Below are 24,704 nucleotides of genomic sequence, written 5' to 3'. Positions count from 1 at the left end.
CGACCAACCGCAAATTCATAGGCCGAATGTGTCCAGAACCAAATATTACGTGGCGATGCAAGACGCGTTGTTCTCCGGTGAACTCGAAACAAGCACGGATAATGATTTCAATATTTACGAATGCTCCAACACATTATAGCATATTCGGCGGTCGCCGGCGCATTGACGTGTACATATTTTTTTACATAAAGAGAGAAAGAGAGAGAAATTAAATCTGCAAAACAAATCACCGTTCGCTTTAAATTTATTAAATACATTTCTCGTATGCATCATACGACATGATAAAAGTGTATCTAACAATGCACCACGGCGCATATAAACGTTAGATCGGTAATAATTATTTTAATAAGGCAATAAGAAAAGGAGTAATAAGGCAATTAGAAAAATTATATTACGAACCGCCTCTACAGCCATGTTTTGCGGTTCGAATACCGTAATTACATCGTTTTTATTAGCTCGTATTCTTGTTTGTCCAGTACAAATCTTGCAATCGATTTTTAACTAACTTCCCGACTAGCTTGACATTTGAAACTTTTAGAATATATCAGAACACAATGCCAATGCATCTGTTTTGTATGGAAAGTTATTTCAGAAAAATCCGTAAAAAGTAAAAGTCTATTATTGGTTGTAAAGGGGGTGGTCCTAGCAACTAAATTATTAATATATACTTGCGTTACCATGGAAATCAAAATGAAATGTCAAAATGACATTTCAGTATTCTATATTTGTTTGTTTGTTTTTTATATACTTCATATCAAGTACAAGTTTGAGCATATTAAGCATAATAATTCAACAGAAAAATTGAAAACGATAAAATTAAACATATGTTAAAAGTTCTTTTTATCTTGTAATCATTTTTAAAGTTCACGTGTTGTAATTTTCAACGAGGCAAGCAAGGACCCAATGGATTCGGCGAATGACTTATCATCAAACGAGAGTGATAAAGTCGGTTAAGATTACTAACAATCTGAGGAGAACCTGTCAGTGGCGAAGGGTGGAGGTAGGCTGTTGAGATCCACCATAAATGTTGCACACTAAGCTTTGTCAGTCATAAGTATTTTTGTTTTCATTGAAATAAGACTACAGTTTACAGATGGTGTTGGTTAGTTTTTAAAATTCAATTTAGCCTTTCAAAAACCAAGCCATAATAGATAATAGTAAAAAAATACTCGTATTTATCTATAAAATATTTAAATTTATGCAATTAAACCATACATAACTTTGAATATTTTATAGATATAATAATATTTTTTATCCATTATAAGTTTGGTTTAAGCAGGGCTTATTGAATTAAAAAAAACGAACCAACAATATGTGTAATATGTATTCATAATCCAACGAAAACAAATAAGTATGAATGAAAAAGTGTGCACAACTTTGTCGTATCGCCCAAAATATACCAAAACTATTATGGTTTAGTTAAGGCAGTGTTTAATTGATTTATAAAAACTAACCAATACCATCTGTAAATGTATTAGTTCAATAAAAACAAATACGCTTGACTAACAAAGTGTAATGTGCACTATTTATGGCGGATCTTAACAGCCTACATCCACCCTTCGCTACTGGGTCCTATGATCTCTACTAAGGGGTGAAAATAGACGAATGGTCAAATATTTTATCAGCATTATTGTCTGTAGTTTAAATTAAAATTGATACTACTATACTATCGGTAATAGTAAATGGGCCTTCGTAAACGAAACTGTACATAGATATCATTCTATCATAGTCAAAATACAGAACTAATAAATGTGCTTGAAAAAATAACTTTTGCGTTGTAATAACGCTCATAATTGCAGATCATGATTATTTTTAATGCGTATTTACATAATTTTTGTCGTATTCTGAAAACACGGCTGCAGACGTGCATGCACTTAATTACATGCACACAAAATTAGCCTGCATTTCAATAAGGTATCGTCCATATATGACGTCATACGCTAAGGGGGGGGAGAGGAGGGGCTCTTATCTAATATGATTTGACTGTGACGAAAAGGTTGGAGGGTAACTATGGATTGCAATACCGGTATTTCAAAACGTGTATTAAATTATTTATCGATACCGAAATGCCGGTTTCAAAAATCCAAAATACAGGTATTTTCTGTATTAAGAGAGCATACACGTTTATGTTTTTCGGAAATTAATGTAATGTCATTTTTTCATTACTTACTACTATATTGTATATTAAATTTAGTGTATAAGTTGTATGCTACCAAAACGCAAATATATTGACTTAAATCATCAAAATTTAAATAACAGTATTGAAACAAAATCCCTCAAATATACTTATAGAATAATAGTCGCAATGAATTAACATATTTTGAAACATAAAATATTCGTGGCAAATATTTCCAATAATTTTTCTATAACTGGTGTAATGGTAGTACAGCTAGCAAACGTTGAATTTGTAAGAGATTTTCCTATACTCGGACTTATAGTATTTTATAAACATTATCAGCTTTAAAATATTATCATCTATACATATTTATGAAGATCAATATAATAAATTTAGGTAAATAGTACTTACTTCAGATTGCTATAAAATAATGTTTTAAATAGATTTTAATAGCTATATTTATTGATAGGTACTTCTTTTTTTCTATACCGGTATTTTGATAAATACCGGTATTCAATAAGAAATACCGAAATACCGGTATTGATATATTCATTAGATATTGCAATCCCTAAGGGTAACGTATCAATACAAGTACTTCATAATATTGTGTTTTATTTAAATTGAGAATACAATATTCCGTGAGAATATTTTAGATAATTATAAATAAACTTTTTTTATAATGAAATATATGACGTAGTTTATACATCATGTGACGACGCTTATGGATGATCGCTTAAGATAGTTATTCTATTCTGCCAACGAGTCTACTTTAATATTGAAATTACTTATGGGAATATAATCTATTATGACCTATAACTAGACAATTCTCAGCAACAACTTAGAAATTACTCCAGTTCGATTTTGTTTGGCAAAAAGAATCTATTATTAGATCGGTTAATAATAGCTGTTGGTCATCTTATTGAAGCTGAACTGTAAAATTCCCAGCCTCCGTCTACGTGCCGATGTCAGAGAAAATCGGGAAAAAATCCGTTTGCATGCTCGGCAGTCAGCTGTACCTGGGGGTGACTGGTAGGCACTCCAATGCACACGTATAAGTAGGTTCTCGATATGCAAGGCTTATCTGAACTAGGAACCTGGAACAACGGACCGCTAGTAACGCTTCTGCACATTTATAGTTAATGTTATGATAAATGAGCTACGTTCAATTAAATTAATAATAATTATTAAACCATAATATTTTAATTTCAGTTGATTCAAGATTGACTTCATGATCATGAATTAATTACCCATTCATGATACTAATATATACTTTTTTCCATGGGCTCCGTCTAACCTTTTTCTATACCACCAAAAATATCGAACATCACCACTTCTAGTGAGATATAATATATTTTACAGCATGTTAAGAAGCCATCCATAGAATGACATCGCATTTTGTTCATAAATTTAGTTTGGCATACGGTACAAAATCACATACGATTTCAGTCCATAGCCTCTTAGTTAAATGCACTAAACATTTTGGGCTTTTCGGCAGTAACTCTATTAAACGTTCTTTATAATTCCTTAGCTAGGAACCAGCTTTAGAGTAGATCTATTATTTGGGTCCTGCATCAGTTGAAGTACAACAACCTCATGGTGGAGAGGGTTTAAAAAAAGTAAGACTTTTTTTACTTGTGCACAGTATTCATACGGTCAGACGCTTGTATATACGAGTTAATGAAAATAATATATTTCCATGAACAGATATCATAATTTTAGTTTTGCATACGGTACAAAACGTATTGAGCTTTTCGGCAGTGACTGTATTCATATTTCTTTATAATTCCTTAGTTTCAACCCAGCTTTAGAGTAGATTTATTGTTTGGGTCCTGCAACAGTTGAAGTACAATAACCTTATGGTGGAGAGGGTTCAAAAAAAATGAGACTCTTTTAGTTATGAATATTATCTATGGCTTTATCCGACTGGCTTTCTCTTGGATATACTTTCATACTGTAATCTAAACGCTAATTTTATGTAAATGAGAAGTTTATTATTCTAGGTAATAATGATCTGTATAGGGAAGTCAATAAACTGATTTTGCGTTTTATTTTCAGAATTAAATCCCTCGCGGACAAGTATCATGCGCTTTTCTTCGCACTTCACTTTTCAACCGATACCCCGATACTTTGATATCGACACTTTTTCTTTCAATATGGCATCTCTACAAAGTCCCCCTGATAACTATTTTAGAAGTCAGGAGCGTCAGCTGTTTGTTCTCCCAAAGTGCAAATATACTTCACTTGCATGAGGACGAGCTTACGTGGACGTTATTTCATATATTTGTAATGGGGTCTACTTCATTCGGTGTACATCGAAGTAAATACTTTTTTACTCTTATTATATACCCACGTATTCTATTTAAATAGTATTAACAGTTTTTTTATGTCATATTGTGAACGCTTTAGTGTATTATTTATGACGTTCACCATAATATGTGTTAAATACATTAATTAAAATTTGAATTTGAGCCCATTTAGTAAGAAAATATTACAGCAATCATTATCATTAATTATAAGACACTCAGTTTTTTGCGTATCATAATGAAACTCATAATAAGAAACATCAAGAAACTATATCATAAAAACTATATCATAAATTCATCAAGAACTATATCATAAAAATGATATATACATAAATTAATTAACGGGTAAAACCTTATTTGGGAAATTGTTTACGGTGAACTAACTCATTTTTCTCGATTACGGCAATAGCTTGAAGTGTTCGGGACATTTGCACACATTTTGTTCCGGTCTGGTTTATCGATCTGTGAGCGCAAATGCATGTGCATTCACTCGATAACTGCAGTTCCAACACCACAAGTGCAACTGAATTTTATGCAACTGTGGTATCCGTAAAACAAAACTTTCTTGGCAGCCTTTTTTTCTACAACAGATTAAACATACAGAAGAATCCCTCTCTCCTTTGCAGTATGCATTAAGTGGCATTAAGCGAGGAATGGTTGTGTTTCTATCGCTATAAGCCGTTATGAAAATTGATAAACAGAAAACCCTTATGATCGGCATCAAACCATCAATCTTTCAGTTTACAGTCGAGTTGTATTATTTATGAAATTAATTAAATTAGTGGATCTAAAATTATGTTGAAAGACATATGCGTAGGCAATCTGTTAAAAAATCATATAAATTAAACAGCGAATCTATTATATACAAGACTGCTATCAGCCGCTATTGGTGGCTATCGTGGGTAGTTTTCACATTTTTGTAATGAAGTATTATATTTTTTACAATAAGTTAGTTGTAATTGTTACAATAAGTGCTATGTTTTAACAGCACCTCTCTTGGGTGTTAACTTTTAGTGCGAGATAGACAGATTTGACTGTTTAGACGGCTAACTTATTGTAACAATTATTATAATACCTCAATATAAATATATGATAAACAACCCTCGATAACCGCAGATAGCAGTCTTGTATATAGAATAGATGCGCTGGGATCCGAAATGACTTGTTAATACTTAATACTTGTTAATACTTAAATTTATGATCCGTCTGTACCAATGGTATTGAATCTTCCAGACAGGGTTTTCAGTTTGAAGTTAAAGTCTTATTGGCTCTTTTTATATCATGTTCATATATTTAAGGTCCATATATATATAATAAAAGTTTCTTCATCATATTCACCATCTATCTATACCTGCAGAGAACGGTATTGTTAAAGCCTTTGATAGAAATATAAAAAAATGTTTCTTATTTCATGACAGCTAATAATATTCTTTTTGAAATATTATTATGATATTGTGGTAACAAATATTCCGACAAAGGTTAAAGTTTTTTAGTATTTTTTTTTCATTAAAACTTCAGTTTTCTCTTTCATTAAATCGGATTATACAAAGGAATTTCAATGCGAAATTGTCCATCTAATATTAGCCTTAAGTTGAACCATTTCATACATAATCTTTAAAATCCACTTACGCTTGAAAGGAAAAATAGATAGTACTTAAATTTTTGTGACTTGAAAGTAATATCCAATCCTGTGCCATCCGCTGGCAAGGTTCAACGAAAGGAATATTTTTTTCGCAATATTTTTATTCCGCGAATTGAATTTCATCGTATTTTTTTTCACTCCGATATTAAAAGCAGAAATCGACAAAGTAAATTCCGACTCAATAAATATGTTTTCGGATGAATGATTTTTCTAACTGGTTCCTCTTTTATTGAAGATTAAAATGTGGGAAATTTTCAACATTCCTGTAACTAAACTCACCAACAAACGAAAAAAAAACTTTCCTGTATTTTATTTTAATGTTACTTTGGGAATATTTTACGAAACTCTTTATTATATCTACGTAGAAAAAAGTATCCTGCGGTTAGACTGGGCGGTGGAATAAGCTTAGGTACTTACGGAAAATTTCTCCACGGAAAAGGGTCAAATCGTTGACTTTTATGTGAGGAAAACTATTTTTGTGACCTTTTCGCAAGAGATACATCAATAAACTTACGTGTTGATGGTAATAATAAATTAAACCAACTTCTTCTTCTTCTTCTTATACGCCGTTTTATTTAAATTGTTGCAAAGTTGTGGCCTAGCTTTTCTTCCTTCTTTTAATGGTCTAGCTGCGACAACGAAGCTTCCGTGCAGCGTAGTTTAGACCATATTTTCTTAATTCAAAAATTTTATATATTTCATAGAAATAATCAGTGGAATTTTTCGCCGTTATTTCAGAATAAAGGAGATGGTGAAAATCAAATAATTTTAATCATATTGTGATTTTTTTTAAATTGCAATTACTTAATAATATAATATGTACTTCTGCTATTATGTTATCATATTATTTATATAGCGTCTGATATATTTTTTAGGAATTATTTTATTTCCTATAAAAAACATATTTTAGGTAAATAATTAAATTAATAATCGGTTCGATATGTATGAGGTGTTTGAGAAAATAAAAACACACAATGTCCCCAAATCTTTCAAATATATTGAAGAGTATTATATATTTACCTGCAGTTTTAGTATATCTTTCCTTTATCATTTAGTATTAAACTTAGCTGAAAACTATGTTTTCTTGGTTTTGCTGATGTATAGAGTTAACTTTTATTATAAATAAATAGTGGAAGATTTCAATACCTAGACTTATTTAAAGGAATTATTTGAATTTAATGAATAATACATGAGTTATGTCAAGTTTAGTAATTAGTATGTATTTTCAAGTGATCCTGAGAAATCAAACCTGTCTTAAATGAGATCTCAATATTGTTTTCAATATAAATAGTTAATTTCTTGTATTCTTTTAATTTATTCTTATAATATCTACTTCCGTCCCTTTTCTGGCCTCTTCTTATTTTTTTATTAGTTCAATTTATTCAATATTTAGAAAAGGCAATAATTATTAACTGTATACCCTATTTTTGGTGGCATTAATTGGGATTACATCTAAATACTTAGAAGAGATCTCATTGAAGCTATAATGCACAAGACTTTAAAATAAAACATATAATAAAAATCTTCAATTGCATTCAGATTACCTCAAGAAACAATAATTAATTTGTCAATCAAATTCAGATTTATACATTTGCATGAGGCAACATTACAGTCCAAATCCTTCACAATATGACAAGAAAGAGATACATAGGTAGGTAGTGAAATTAAAAAGTTATATTAGTGTAGCAAAGATAGGTTTATAGCCCAAAGCAGCTGTCAATATAAAAAAACTCAATTATTGTAGTATTATAAAAACTTTTATGAATGGAATTGGCATTTATGTTGTAGAGCTCTATTATAATGGTTTTAAAAAAAAAATTGGTTCTGTTCGGTTATACGGAATACAACGGAAAACACATTTTAAAAATACCCGATATACTGGATTATTTGTTAGTTTGGGATAGTTTAGGTTAGGTTAGGTTGGGTTAGGCTAGGTTAGGTTAGGTTTGTTTAGGTTAAACTAACAAATAATTCAGTTCATCGGCTATTTTCAAAATGTGTTTTCCGCTGTATTCCGTATAACCGAACAGTACCAAAAACTTTTTTTAAAACCATTATAATGGAGCTCTACAATATAAAAACCAATTCCATTTATAAAAAAATAACATGATAATTGGTACCGAAATACATTAAAATAATTAAAAATTTTGTATTTAAATATGTACGCCATATAATTCGATATCCGAAACAATATAGGTAAACAAATTTATTGACCTCATGACTGTCAACACCATGTAAGTTCTGCATATTAATTGCACGGCGAATGTGAGAAAGTATCTTCTGTTTGAGGCTCGACCAAAGTAATAGTAGAAGTAGTCAAACTAGGAAGTGGGAATCCTTTACCCCATTGACAACCTGGCCCTTGGGAACTTCTTACCTGGATAACTTTTAAAGCCACGTTAAACACCAAAAAGAGTATAGAGACAGGACGATTGTACAAAAAAAACATCTATCATTGTTTCTAATCCATAATATTATATTCTCGTGACTTTCATATGATATTACTAATCTTTACGTTATAATTAATAAGTGATTTCACTTTAATATTCATAATAAATCCAGTATTTTAACTGTCAAATAATTCATAACATTTCATTTTAATAATTCAACAACAAAATGTTATTTCATCCAACACGTAGTTTAATATTATTTGATGTAATAATTATTATGTGATGAAAATAAATATTGTTTTGTAATTCTAAGTAATTGTTAACTATAACAATGGCGCATTTTAATTGTAAGTGATAACAATAGGAAGTAAAGTTTCAAATGACATTTTGATTTCCGCAGTTAACAATAAAATCATTTTTAATTTCATTTTATTTTCCAATTTTCGATAATAATGAAAAAATTGCCTTTGTTTGGTGGAACATTTTAACAGTGCGGGAAAAATTACGCCGCTGGATATTTGATATTCGTCACAAAAAAAAATCAATCAAAAAGTTGTTTGTAATCGATACGTATGAAATATCTTGAAATACAAATCTCAAAAAAAAAAATTAACAAAACCAAATTACTTAATCTTTTTTTACCGGTTGTACGAATATGCATTTTCATAAATACATATTTTTTAAAATAGTAATAGGTGCATTCTTTAGCCCGAGATAATATAGTAGTGACACAGCACCTGCATAATATGCTACCATGGGTATGGCGCTCAAATTCCAAATTTCAAGTTCCAATAGGTTATTCTAATGTCAAATAACCATTTCTTGTAAAAAAAACAAAAAAAAATGTAAAATTAAGATCATGCATATTGTGATGTATCATTTCCTGGTAGATCGCGTAGCTTAAATTATAATATATAAAAAACCTATGATTTTAATTGAAAAAATACCCATGCCAGTTGAGTGGCAGAATTTTCACTTCTGGACTCTTAGGTTGCCTGCATATTGACAAGTGTTCTATTTATATGATTATAGAATTTGAATGACTAGCTAAGAACAAAGACAGATTTGATAACACGAGTTAATAAAATGTTGCCTTTAAAACAGCACATTCTTTTATTTCAGTACAGATGGCCATGATTTCTGTCATATAGGTCAAAATCATTTAGTTAATATTAAAACCTGCTAAGTTAATAATGAAGACAGTTAGGTCTAATGCAATGGCCAGCAGCATCACTCTTGTAATAACAATAGTAATACAAAGTTATTTTTGCGGGGATATTCCCGACAGGTAAGTACTATTTTACAACATTTTTCTTAGTTCGTATTCTTATTTGTCCGGTGGTTCTTTGTCCAGTACAAATCTTGCAATCGATGTTTAACTAACTTCCCGACTAGCTAGACATTTGAAACTTTTGGAATACATCAGAACACGATGGCAATGCATTTTTTAATACTTTTAGCCATCTTTACGTAGAATTGAATTCATTTTCCGTTAATTCTGTTTTGTATGAAAAGATATTTCGACACGATTATTGGTTGCTAAGCGGATGGTCCTAGCAACTAAATTATTAATATGTACGTGCGTTACTATGGAAATCAATATGGCATGTCAAAATGACATTTCAGTATTATTTCTATCAAGTGCATTTTTTTTTTGATCGTTTAAGCTAGTCAAGTCAAGTTTATATGATTCAACATAAAATTTAAAAACGTTGTATATCAAAAGTTCTTTTTATCTTGTAATTATTTTCCTTTTCAATTTTAATCTAGTATCGATAGAATGTCCAGTTTTTTCAATAAGAAACAAAAATATTCTACCTACGCAGTACGGTTTATCCGTATTAAACCTGTCTTTAGTATTTCACAAATGTATACACAAGAAAGTTCAATACACATTAACGAAAAAAAAATCGCTATAAATCTGCTATGTTAAACATTTATAGATCTAATACAATTTTTTACTTATCAATTATTTGCAGATCATAATATGCATATTTTCTAATCATCGATAAGATTCATCAATAATATTTATATGTTTTTTAATAAGTCTCTCACAATATATTTATCAAAAGGCTCTTCTTTGGTAGGCCAGAAGAAAATAGTAATATTGAAAAACCTAGACTGCGATGGTTGGAATGTGAAGAAAGATACACAACACCCCTGAGACTAAGGCAGTGAGGGGAGCTTACGGTGCATTATAAGGGTGAAGACGTTTTATAGAGGTGGCCAAGACCCATATAGGCTTAGTACTGATGATGATGACGATGTTTAATTTGAGCGATTTCTAAAAGTCACGTCTAAACAATCTGTTGACTTTATAGGAAAGATACTAATGTTATTACCATTACTCTCTCTCTTTATTATCCTAGATATAAATATTCAAATAAACATCCATACATATGCCATCAACTAGAAACTTCATAGCGTATAGTATATTATAATATGATATAGTATGTGTTTAAAATGTAGTTATATCAATAAATAATGATAGTTATGCAGTGTAATAGAGTTAACTAAAAACTTTAAATGCAACTCCATGACTTCTTCTTTGGTTATTTACTATCAATATGCTCTTCCTACATAATATTGTCACTGTTCTGGCAGGAAACACTAATTCTAAAAAATGACATATTGAGTTAGCTATACCAAAATGTTCCTTATTTCATACTTTACCGTCTAGAAACCTTCTTAATAAATGAACAATCTTTATTTTAAAGTCATCCTTTTTACGATTACTTAATAAACTCACATGATAGGCCATTTCAAACATTTTAACAACTTCAAAGTCAAATTACTCAAAACTAGTATTCTCCAGTTAGTGTGTTCTGCCAGAACAGAGACTAATACTCTTGTAAACTTGTGTATATGGATACGTAGAATGTCTACGTTACAACACATCTAAATAACGTTGACAGCAATACATATTACCTATTTAAAAATAGAATGACAGCTGTTAAAATCTAAACATCGGTTACCACAAAAGAATTTATTTTGTTAAATTCCGATTACCTGATAATAATTTATAAAACATTTTTCAATAGTATAAAAAAGTATAAAAACTGCATAAAACAAATATCTTAATCACGGTTTTATCAATGGTTAATTGACTGAATTAATGCATCACGGATACAGTATTTCTAATGTCTTTTTTCGTATGTATTTTTATTGACATATCAATGAAGTTCGTATATTATTATGGCATCCCTTATTGTCTTTCTATTTAATTCTTCTTCTCATTGTGCCATCCCCTAGCGGAGGTCGGCCACCATCAAGGCGATCTTATTTTTGTCGTCTGCTACCCGAAAAAGTTCAGTGGAGCTGCACTCGTACCAATCACGGAGGCTCTTAAGCCACGAAATGCGGCGCCGTCCTCTGCTACGCTTCCCATTGATCTTTCCTTGAATGACAAGTTGGGGAATGCTGTATTTTTGTCCTCTCATAATGTGGCCGAGGTACTGTAGTTTCCTGGTTTTGATACTACGTAGAACTTCTCGGTCCTTCCCCATTCGATTGAGAACTTCAACATTTGTCACCCGGTCAGTCCAAGAAATTTTGAGGATGTGTCTATACAGCCACATCTCGAAAGCTTAAATTTAATAATATATACCAAAATATCGATATTGCGATCCATAGACTGTCAGATCAGCAAATTATCAGTCGTGCGTGCATTTTGTTGTAGACAAGACGCACGCACACCTTTAATAGTAAACATTACTTATCCGAATCCATGTTTAGTGATTAATGAACGTCTATGAATATCTTCTCAAGTAGCAGATTTTAAAGACAAATAACTCAATATGATAATGCCTACTGAAGTTAAACCAAACTACTCATATAATATAATATCGTTATTATAAACTTGTAAGATATTTATAATCATCCACAGGTAATAAACAAATAAATGTCAAAAGATAAAAATCTTCCTCCTATAAAATAGCATTTTGGTTAATTCGCCTTTTTTAGAAAACACCGACGATTTACTTTTATAATAAGTTTTTATACGTGCTGACGATATTACTGCCTATGCTGTAATATGTTTAGTCACAGTGCTACGCTGGAAACGTAGAAGCGATACGTCGTCGTCAATAACAGGTGTTAAGAATGCTACGGGTGTATTTGTTGAACAAGAGACTGTGTTTATATATTATCGACTCAGTCTGTGCAGGATTTCCGTTTCCGCTCGATCATACTTCCGACACAAAGTTCAACTGTGACGCCGTTTGATAAAAATATATCCAATTAGTTTTATTCTTTTAATTCGTAACTTACTCAAAATTGACTCCGTCAGATAGCACTTATTTATTATATTCAACTATTTTTAGCTTTGTAAAATGATTACATTACCATTAGTATTTTTTAACAGATTTTATGAATGATAAATAAAAAACCGTGTTTTAGATATTTTTCAAACTTTAAACATTATTAATACGCAGGTTATAAAAAAAACGCATATATTTTTTTTTTTAAATATTTCCATGTGTTCTAACGAAACGATTGCCTTATCTACTTTATGGAAAATTGGCATCTACTAGCGGCTCGTATAAAATATTCCCAATAATAATAAAAAAATACCACATTTTTAGTGATTTACTTATTATTGCACTCTTAAACTATATCCCATCATTTGAATACTAAACCTTTTATATAAAATAAAAATACTCAAAATTTATATAATTATAATATGCTGTTTATAATATGTAGAACTCATATCAATCTATATATTTTAACTCATCGTTTGAATTTATTATAAAATATAATTTTAATCATAGTGGAAGAATTGGAATCAGATTAAGCTATTAAACTAACTAGGACATGAACATAGATTATATTATAAAATACTATCTAAAAGTATGAATTATGTAAATTTGAAAGTTATTAAAAATCTTGTAGAAAGACTGCAAATGAAGTAAAAAAAATACCTACGTTCTATTAATTTTTATTATGGCATGGAAAATGGCACTTATGAAAAACTCTGACTTGTTACAGCGATTTATAATATAATATGCATCATCTTTGTTACTAACTCATACAAAATTACATACCAAAAATAAGGAGATGTAGCACGTGTTCTTTTTAATATAGTAAATATAAAGTACAGATATATTATAAATTATTTTCAGAGATAATTTATAAATTAATTTCTTCCATATGACTTTGAGTAAAGTTGACAATATATTTTGGATGCCATTTAAAAATGTCTTGATAAAATACGGGCAGCAGGTAATTTAATTTTAATGTCTTGTCTTTATTTTTTTACCTACTAAAGATCAGTAAAACTCAACATTTGGGTCGAGAATATTATTGCGAGTTAATTAGCGGATGAGTAGGTATATAATACAAATTTACAGTTACATTGAAAGAAACCAATGATATGATATCATTGTCAGCTTTATTTGAATATATTATTTTCTACCGTTTACGTATTAGAACTCATTGTCAATTTTCAATTCACTGCTAATGTAAGGTGCGATTTATTTAATTTTGAATTATGATATATTAATATTTTGTAGTTGTGATCCTTATCGTCACAACTACAAAATTAAAGAGAAAAAGAAAGAAGACTCTCTAGATGGGATGGAATAAAGTATAAAGTTAAAGAGCTGAGCATGAGACATAAGCAAAGGCCATGGGTTGCGTGCATCCTTTTCAAGCTGAACAATAATTACTTCCGTAACCTCGCAACTGACAACTGTAAAAAATTAAATTAGAATACAAAAAGGGATTGCACGGCTGAAGGCACGTGCAATCTATGATTAAAGATGTACTTATTAAAGTCCTGGACGCCACACGGTCTTGATACCGTGAAAGATTATAATCATATAGCAGTGTGGAATAAAGGGGAAATAATAAATGAAAGAGCAATTTATGTACTTGACCGAAACTATATTATAGCAAAAAAACAAGAATATTACATTAAAAGGTTATTAAGGAAATACTATAATAAAGGCAAGCAGCTAAGTTTTAAAAGAAACATTGGAAGATAAGTGAATCAAATAGTAATAGTTTTAAAATACCAAACTTGGAACGACACAGAGGCTTGTAGCACTGCGGCTGCAATCGTGCTGCTTTAAGTGACGTCCATTATAAATGTTGGTAAAACCAAAGCAGAGCACGACTATCCTGTATGACAGACCGATTCAAAAAGCCCCGTTGCTGCGTTCGCACCTTGCGACCTCCGTTGCGGCCGGAAATTCCAACAGCGACATCTGTTGTTAATCGCGTTGCTCCATCGACGTTACCATAGATCATCGTCGGGGTTGCCAGCGGTATAAATGTTGGTTATGTTCATTTTGAACATAACAATTAGTCCAAATTCAAATGAAAATTAATGCGGTGTTGTTTTATATATGAGTAACATTCTTAAATTCCGCTTATCAAAAAAATAGCAATACATAATATGTATAAAAAAGAGACGAAAATTACACATGTATGTAATATTTTTTTCCTTTAGGAAAATTATAATCGAAGGAGGGTGATGAATCATATCGATTTTAATTTATGATTTATTTTCCACATGATGTTTATTGACGAATATTTTAATAATAGATTGTAAATAGATTCTGTAGTTGTCTTTATAATAGGTCACCCCAATCTTTTCAAGTAAAATAAAAGTTTGTCTTGTTGTTTTAATTTAATAAAACGCAATTTTTTTGTAGTACTTATTCCACTTTTAATCAATAGATTAGGACCGGTTTCGTCCGCCTCAGAGGGACATTTTGAAGTTGGACAGTTGAAAAAAAAATTTCGTTTTATTAAATTAAAACAACAATACAATGCAGTTCTGCCATGAATTGACAGTTAACAAAATGAAAGGGAAAAAAAGTTTGTCTGTTTGAAATTAGTTCATTTATCAATACATTATAATTAAACAATAAAATTTAATATTATAACTCAAACTACCATTATTACTCTTATACTAAGCATAACACATAGGCATCGATATGGTATAGGTTATCTTAACATTATTTTATGAGATATAATAATTAATTAATACCCATTCACCAATGGTGAAGGGTGGAGGTAGGCTATTAAGATCCGACACATAGTGCATACTATATTTTGTCAATCATTTATTTGTTTTCAGAATAAAATTTTCAGATGGTGCTGGTTAGTTTTTAAAATTCAATTTAACCCCTGCCTAACCAAACCGTAATAGTTTAGATATGACATATAGTGCACACTTTTTCAGTCACACTTATTTATTTTTGTTGAATTAAGAATACATATTATTACAGATGGTGTTAGATAGCTTTTTTTTAATTCATTAAGCTTTGCCTAAACCAAACCAAACCTTAAACGATACAAAATATTCTTATATTCATAAAATATTTAAAATTATGTATGTTTTAATAGCATAATTTTAAAGATTTTGTAGATACAAGAAATTTTTTTTGACTATTATTTACTTTCACTTGGATTAGGTAGGGTTTAATTGAATTTTTAAAACTAACAAACGCCATAATATATGCAATGTAGTCAATGAAAACAAATACGTTTGACTGACAAAGTTTAGTATGCATTATTTATATATGATCTTAACAGCCTGCCTCTACCCTTCGTCACTGCTAAACAACTTATTCGGTTCTTGTTCTGGATAAAACACACAATCGAAACCTGAGTTTCAAACCCATGCTTTTAAATGTAAAAGTCAATATTCCTTTATTTATTAATTTTAATGGTTTTCAATTGAAGAATAAAAATAAATCAAAATGATGTTATTATATAAATTATATTTGTCCTCTTAAGGTTTTAGAATGTAATATTCCTATTATTGAAAATACATTGCATTTTTGTATTTTCAAATTCTAAATTAAATTTATATTATATAATTGTAATTTTAATTCAATGAAATCCGTCATAATAATATGTTAGTTTTAGAATCGCTCGTAATCGAGTTCCCATCTAGGTAATTATGTTTATCCTCTGTCTCTTTCGTAAACAAGACATCATTGGTCTCGCAGGGTCGATAAAAACGGTGCATATTAAACTTTTGCATTTTTTTTCCCTCCCGGAGAGATAATCAGCGAGGAGGTTCCCAGAGGACGCATGAATTAAAACTTGTGCGTCCATCCGAGCGCCAACTAACTTTTTTTATTGCCGAACAATTGTTTCGGCGATTATGAAAGCTTGGAAATTGTCCAAGGCTAAAAGGCACGAAGCATTTTACCCACTTCATTTAAATGCTCAATAAAAGTGAGATCAGTATAATTTTCTCTTCAGTAGTTATGTAGGTACTATTCCTATATTTTCAATATACTATCTACCTATCCGCTTTACCAATAAGTATATAATTTGTATATTAATTGAGGAACAAAATAATTAATCATGTTTTTTAATGAGTGGAAAACACACGCGATAGAAGTGAAACTTTTGTTTTCTATTTTCGGTCACGCATCCACTTTTATGAGTTTTCTTATTTATATGTAGTACATTCTGTTGTGGGTACTCTTTTGATCGTTGTGCGACTCATTTCACCACAATTGACTAGATAACAAATTATTACGCAGGACAAAATGTGCGTCTTACTCTTTACAGTAAACCTATTTAGATGTCATGATTTATCGAGACTTTCCGGCGCTGTTTGATATGCATTCGTTTTTTTAGACAGTTTTTACGCTTCATATCAGCGGGCTTTTATTGCTCGGAAAAAACTTTCATTTCAAAAACATACGATGATGTAGTTAGTATATACTATTTATACATAGCTGTAATTACTATCATTAGTATTTGTCTTGTCCGTCAAATATTTAAATATTGTTTCAATATTATATTATATAATGAAAAAATTCATTACATACCAAATCCAATAGATAGCCGATTGATTCTGGCTAATACGGAATATGTAGTATTAAAATCAATATGATATTTCTACGTATGACTAAATTAATGAATACTTGTGTTGCGATTGGTGGGCTAATATGATTGTTTTGCATCAATAGTACCGACCAATTTAGAAAACAGTTATAATTAATTTCCATTTTCATTACTGAATATTAATATGTTACCGGCAGGAAATCATCATTAATATTTAATATTCCCATTGCACTATACCTAACTTATATTATTTTACACTATTTTAACCATTCTCTGATTAAGCAACCTAATGCATTAAATCAATTCGGCCAATGAAATCACGTAGTACGTAACTCTGTGACAAAGTTTTGTAACAACTTTTAATTCACTAATCCAATCAAAACGTCCCATTAGCCAATGGAAACACGTATCCGTGCAAAATATCCACTTTCAAGATGGAACATACCTCTCTCTACCAATACACATAAAATATAAAAAAATTGTTGACATCATAGTAATCTCATATTTATCCCTAAATAGTATTTTTTTTATGAATTATAAAGAATCAAACTTATTAAATTAAAACTATCAATGTGTCTCTTACATTTGCTCATATATCAATCAATAAATAAATTTTGTGAGTGTTGACTTGGTAAATAATTCAAACAATGGTATGTTGTAAATTTACAATATTTAGACACTTCATACACAAAAATACATATTTTTAGAGTTTAGGATAATATTTATTTTGTCGTATATCATATGTCAATTTTTTATTAGCGGTTTATAATATTTGAAGACAATAATAATTTATTAATATGTTGCATCACAAAAGCCAATATAACGTTTCAGTTAAACCATTAAATAGGCTATGTTTTACTTTTGATTTGTAATAAATTCTTATTGTTAACGAAAATAGTTGTACAGTCATCTATTTAAGCAAAGATGGTCGAAATAGCGGTTCGCTAAATTTTTCAAACACAGGTTTTGAGATTTTTTTCTTCCAAAGTAGGTACATTCTGCAATAATATTTTGTTTTGTTATGCCAAAGAAGTATAACTTCTAACGCGCGTACATAAGTACACACACCGATTTTTTTTATTATTAGCAGTTAACCATTAAATTATAGAATTATTATTAAACAATTATTTTCTAATTCTATACAATTCAAATTATATTTTTCACATCTAGTTGTGTTTCACGTTTAGATACATATATCACAATACAAATATCAGTGCAAACCCATTTGTTTGAAACACCTGCAAATTTAGTTAGGACAATCTAATTCAAGATAAAACAAAATACTAAAAATTGTACAAACAACCACACATGTTTTTGTCACTATTTTAGCATTATGTTATCAATCAGCAATGCAATATAAAAAGAAACCTGATTTTTTTTTAAATATTTTAAACAGTTTTCTTATAGATACTCATAACTTTCAAAGGGTTCTTTATTGAACATACATAATTTGAAAACACTTCTGAGAAATATATAACCAATAGAAAAAACCTTTTTAAAAAAATACGACACCCAGCAAGATTTGAACTGCGTCCCTCGGGAATCGCGTCCATGTACACTGATCAGCGTTGCCAATTTAGCCTTTTTCTTTTGACAAGTCTAGCATTTTTAGATAGGCATCTAGCTTGCAAAATTTCCATCTTTTCGACACCGCAAGCAGCTTAAAACTTATCGTAACAAACCTAAAATAATACACTATATTTGCTTGAAAATCACTAACGTACTTTATATCTTACTAGCAAAAAACACCAGTTGGCAATGCCACCTGTCAGCATTATTGGAGATGCACTCAATGCGTTCAGTGTGTTCAATGCGCGATAGATAGATATAGAGTATATTATGTGTGCTTTGCGCTGCGTTGCAGACAGATTTTAATAAATATATTATACATCTTATAATTTTGACAACTAAACTTATTACTTACTTGCGTAATTTTTACATTTTATCACCTATTATATAATATATTATATTCTTTATTCTTGTAAAAACTATGTTTAAAATAACTATGGTGAGACTTTTTTTTTTTTTGAAAAAATCTAGCATTTTATTTTGCCATCTAGCGTGTTTTATTATCTTATCTGACATATTTTTGTGATGACAATTGGCAACACTGGCACTGATCACTATGCTATAAATATGTTTTATCTAATTACGAAAAATTTAACTAATGTTTTTACAATACTCTCTGAAGCGTTTTCTACATTTCATTACTAATTAATGGCAATCGACTTTTGGTATTTAAATCAAAGAATTAAATTACCTTAATTACAAAATGGTGTCAGGATCACTCCATTTTTATTTAAAGTACCTGCACTTGCTAAATTTACTTTATTATAAAATGTACATTAATTTGTTCATGGACAGATGTATCTTTATTGAGGGATAGGTATATTTTTTTCAGTGTTCGTTTCGTGTGTATATATAAAATTGTATATACTTCATTGAAATAAACTGTCTGTTTTTTGGTAGGCACACTATAAGACAGAATATCTCTCACAATATACAATGTCATGTAAGGGAAATTCCCTTCTCGTTCGCTTTAGTCTGCTTGTCGTATTGTATGGTTGAAATTCGCAAAAAAGAAATTCTTCTTTGTAGCAAAAGACCGCTGGAAGGAATTTAATCTGAGATGCTCGCTCGTTGAATATTATCAGGAACATTCTCAAACAGGAATGTGTAAGAATTAGTTTTATAACACAACACGTTATTTATGCGACGCCTTCACATTTTTCATACAAACGTCTTCTGCATTGTTCGGTGCATTTTTGTAATCTATATTTAGAAAATGCACTCATTGCAGACCACCTGTTCTCGTAGATATTATGTACCCATACTTTGTCAGTTGGGTGCTTTAATACATAAATATGTAGCATAGCAGTGGCATGAAGGGAAGTTTTTAGAGTGTTTGGAAGAGTATTCCATGATTTTATCAGTTATAAAAAAGTAAACATCGTGGATTCTAGTTATACAATCTAAAAGCGTATACTACTGAACATAATATGCTTCTAAAATATTATATATTATATTCGATTATATTGCCATCAGCAATTTTGCCACTGGCCATCCCGCCTATTAATCCTACTAATGTTGCCTATAAGTTTTGTTCATCAACGAATATTTCCGTTACTGATTTTATCTCAAATTGGAATATATTTTTCTAAAAATAATATTAAAATATTAGATTATTACTAAAATAGACATCAACATTATTGAAAAAAATATATAATATAATTACAAAACAAAATATGAACGTACACATATGTAAGAATAAAATAGTGTGTACTTTAGTACATAATAAAACGGAATTTAAGACGTTATCATCAAGCAAGTAAAATAAAAATGTAAAACGAACATAACCCTCAGAAGATGGACAAAAAAATTTTAATAATACTAATCAATTAAATATAATTAAAGTTAAAAAATATAATAAATACAGCACGTCACTGATAATGTGTATATCTCTGGGGATCGCATTCATTAGTCTCGTAGCTCTGGCTAATAGTATCTGAAAAAGCCTGACACGAGGAAACAGTTCTGATCCAGAAGAGGTCATAGCTGCGATCACGTCGATAATTGACGAGTGCATAATATATTATACAACATAATTGTATATACTATGTACAACAGATAATCTCTAAAGATATATCATATTATAGAGACTAATATAAGATATTAAATAGGTATATCAAATCATAAAGAAATGCGAATAAATTGAGAATAAATTCTTTTAAATATAACTAAGTGCATCAATATCGGCAAATTAATGTTTACAAATATTGCAATTATCTTAAAATTGTATAACAATTTTCATCTGAGTGAAGAATATCAAAGATTAAGTTATTTTGTGATTTTAAAATAAAAGTCTTGAATAAAAAATATAATATAGTTATCCAAAGTAATAGAAAAAAAACTGGTAGGAAAATATCAACGAAACCGGCATTGTAACTAATTAATTATAACTTTTTCTTTCTCCACTTTCACAGAACACCACGGACTACTATCTCCAATAATCGTGGAGCACACTCCAGTGGTGACGGTGGCTCAAGATGATGGTGCGATTCTATTATGCCTTGCGCAGGCCTGTCCTGAACCAGACTATAAGTAAGTCAAAGAAAATTTTATAATATAACCTTATACATTCATATTGTAGAATATAATGAAATAATGACTGGCGATTCGCACCGTGAGTGTAAAACCAAGGCAACTGCAAATACATATTTTGGATATATTAGGGTTTGAAGTGTTCGTTTTGTTAGGAGAAATAGAGTTTCTAAAAAAAAACTATAATATTTGGTTTATATCTACATTATATTGCATATTCTTTCAGTTACTTCACTTTTACATTATCAGGTTTACGACTTTTGCAGTTGTTTTGCATTTAATCTCGATATTGAAAAAAATGCAGATGCGTTGGTTTTACACTCACGGTGCGAATGGCGTAATATATGAAAAGACTTCTACACCCGTCGATTATATGCAGTATACACAGTACATTATGTCATCGTGTGAAAATACTTATACCTACGCAAAGATCGATGGGTAAGAGGACAGATACTGAATGTCGAATTTTCATGAAAATCCGGTAAAAATATTTCACGTCCAAATATGATATTTGAACGGGCATCTCCATTTCGTTTTCGAATTCCATTTCGTGTTTGATTGTTAATCGATTGATTCTACTAATTCGATGTTCTCAATAAAATATACTAAATTTGACAACATCTGTGCACTGACCCATTGACATTATATTATGTTCTTTCATTACGAATGTTATATTTTATTATACATTATTTAGGTTTAAATTTAAAAAAATATATATAATGGAAAAATATTTGATGATTCTGATGATGAAAACTTATTAAAACAAAGATATTTAAAAAAAATCATCTTTAGAAGATGGAGTCTAAACATACTATATGAAAACTGAAATTATTATTAAATTAGCTGAAAATAATTTAGCATTGCAGATTCATTTGAAATAAAAAAATAATACTAAAAACAACCGCACCCATTAAAAATATCAAACACTTCAACAAAATTTTAGATTTATTCAATCAGTAAATTATTTAAATTAATAATATAAATATTGGCGAAATAATTCCTTAAACTTGGATCTATTATGAATGGAAGGTATTATGTTATTAATTATTACTACAACAGATTAACCATTTTAAATACGAATCATGTTCGACTTGTACCGGGTTAAGAGCATTGACATTAATATACGAAACTGATATAGGTACATTATTTTATGAAAGGACAAACCACGACAATTATTATACGTAGATAGGCAAAAAAATACACTGAACCGTCATTATTTTTCTATATTGAAATGAACAATCAGGATAAAATCGCGTATGTTTCAATATTACATAATACATAATAACAAAACGTACTTATATATTATTATGTAAATATGTTTTTACAATAAAATATTATATATAACTGGGGTGACGTTTAATATACACGATTTAAGTCCGAGTCGTTTTTTTCCGTAGAAGCGTAGAGGCCTCTACGTGATTGATGAACATGATTGCCTACTTATTCTCTGAATGCTGGTTGTCCAAATTCGAAAGAAAATTTATTTGTCAAAGTAACCGAATCCAAAGAATTTAAACTAGTTGACTTTTCTGAAAATTATGTAATTACAATAATAAAACTAAATAAGTAATAATAACAGACGAACAATACGTCGCACAGAATGTAAGCTACTTCATCTTTATCTATGTAGGCTATTGAACGTAAAATTAAAACAATCGAAGTGGGGCGCGGGATGCGGGCCGCGAGCGGGCTGCGCGTCTACAGATATTCTACGTCTATTTTTCTTAACGCTTTTGCGTCGGAAATCATGAGTAAAACATGTTCCATGTAAAACATTTAAAGGATTACACAAAATTATAAATCTGACATTTTTCAACGCGTAAACGTATCGAATATATTTTTTCTATGATTAAAAATTCAACTACACACATGTTGAAAAACTGCCATAAAAATTAGTAAAATTCCTTCTAGTAATACTCGAAACTCTATGCTTTCAACTACCTGTATTTATATAACTAGTACCTAATGGTTAGGCGTATGGTTACAACTGTTCGTCGTAAAGATGTATTTACTCTGTGACGACCTATATTCTTCTTCTAGTAGTTAAAATGGTATCTACGCTCCTAACTCTTACAGTACTCTTTAGATGTATATAATATTATTATGATTACATTCTTGTCCAGCTGCTGTCTATTCGTTGAGCTATATCAGTTAGGCAAGCTATATCGCATCACTTACTTTTGTCTGCTTCCTTATTTTTGTTGATTTATTCTGTAGCCTCTCCGCGTTATGTCTAATATGCACCTTTCTATGTCACGTTTCGCTACTAACGGTTTTTTTTATCAAGAGTCGCATGGAGTCATAACTTTTTAAATTTTGCAATTTTGTCATTTTTTGAATTAAATATACCAAGTGATTCTAAATGCATTAATCTATATAAAGAAAAATAGTTGGCAACCACAAAGTTAACTCACATTTTTCAATGAATAATAAATTCTGTCATCTAGACCTTTCTAACCAATCAGGGAGCTCTATTTCTCATAGTGTGCTGTGTGTCTGTAGCTTTATGATTATTTTATATATATTTTAAAATATAATGTAAATCACACACATTAATTACTCAAGGGAGTTCAATACTTTTCTTCTAATTACAAAAAAACTGTGCTCTGGTAGTTTGTATCGATTAAGTATCATAAAATTTGATTTTTTCAATATGTGAATTAAGACTCTAGGCAACTCTATTTATCAATGCGGTTTCAAATTAATACATATATACACACATTACTCGAAAACTTTGTACTTAAAAAATGGGAGATTACTATTCAGTCTCCCAAATGAGCTCCATACCACTCTGTTTTAGCGAGAAGTCTCATTAGATATACCTTAATCAATAATCAATATATTGTCATAAATATACGTAATTTCATTATTCACGCCCTCAATTTAAATGTCATTAATGTGCGATCACTTTTGGGTCAACAAAACAAATCATCATTAGTTATGCACTGCGATATAATTATCATAAACAAAACCTTTTCGCATTAATTAAAATAAACCATTAAATTAAGTAAATCTGTTCTACACCATCTATTAAATTCGCTTATTCATCATCCGGATTACGGTAAATTAATTTTCAAATACCGTCTAAATGCATTGGTCGTTATTGAATAATTTCACCAAAGTACAAATTACTCGCATCGAGTTGCGATCCATAATAATCCAACTAACCCCAACGATGTTTCGTGTGGTCGCACCATTTTGAATAACGATAAAACAAACAGGGGGTTCTTACCTTATTTTATTAACTATATTTTTGGATTATCAATTAATAAATACTATAAACAATTAGTTACTGATTATACAGATAACTAAATATTTAATTTTATTGATTTTAACTA

The 24,704-nt window shown here is 29.9% G+C and overlaps 1 protein-coding gene across 1 annotated transcript in view; it reads left to right on the top strand.

The window, feature by feature from the left end:
- Positions 1 to 24,704, top strand: part of Dscam2 (Down syndrome cell adhesion molecule 2) — a 366,238-nt gene that overhangs the window by 205,765 nt on the left and 135,769 nt on the right. Inside the window, 1 exon segment of the mRNA XM_085960898.1 lies at positions 21,249 to 21,366. Within this exon segment, the coding sequence (XP_085817024.1) occupies positions 21,249 to 21,366 (118 nt within the window).

This window comes from Rhyacophila brunnea, unplaced genomic scaffold, assembly GCF_057557595.1.
Source record: "Rhyacophila brunnea isolate RB1 unplaced genomic scaffold, BYU_Rbru_1.0 scaffold_1, whole genome shotgun sequence".
NCBI classification, from domain to species: Eukaryota; Metazoa; Arthropoda; class Insecta; order Trichoptera; family Rhyacophilidae; genus Rhyacophila; species Rhyacophila brunnea.
This window is presented reverse-complemented; position numbering and strand designations above follow the sequence as displayed.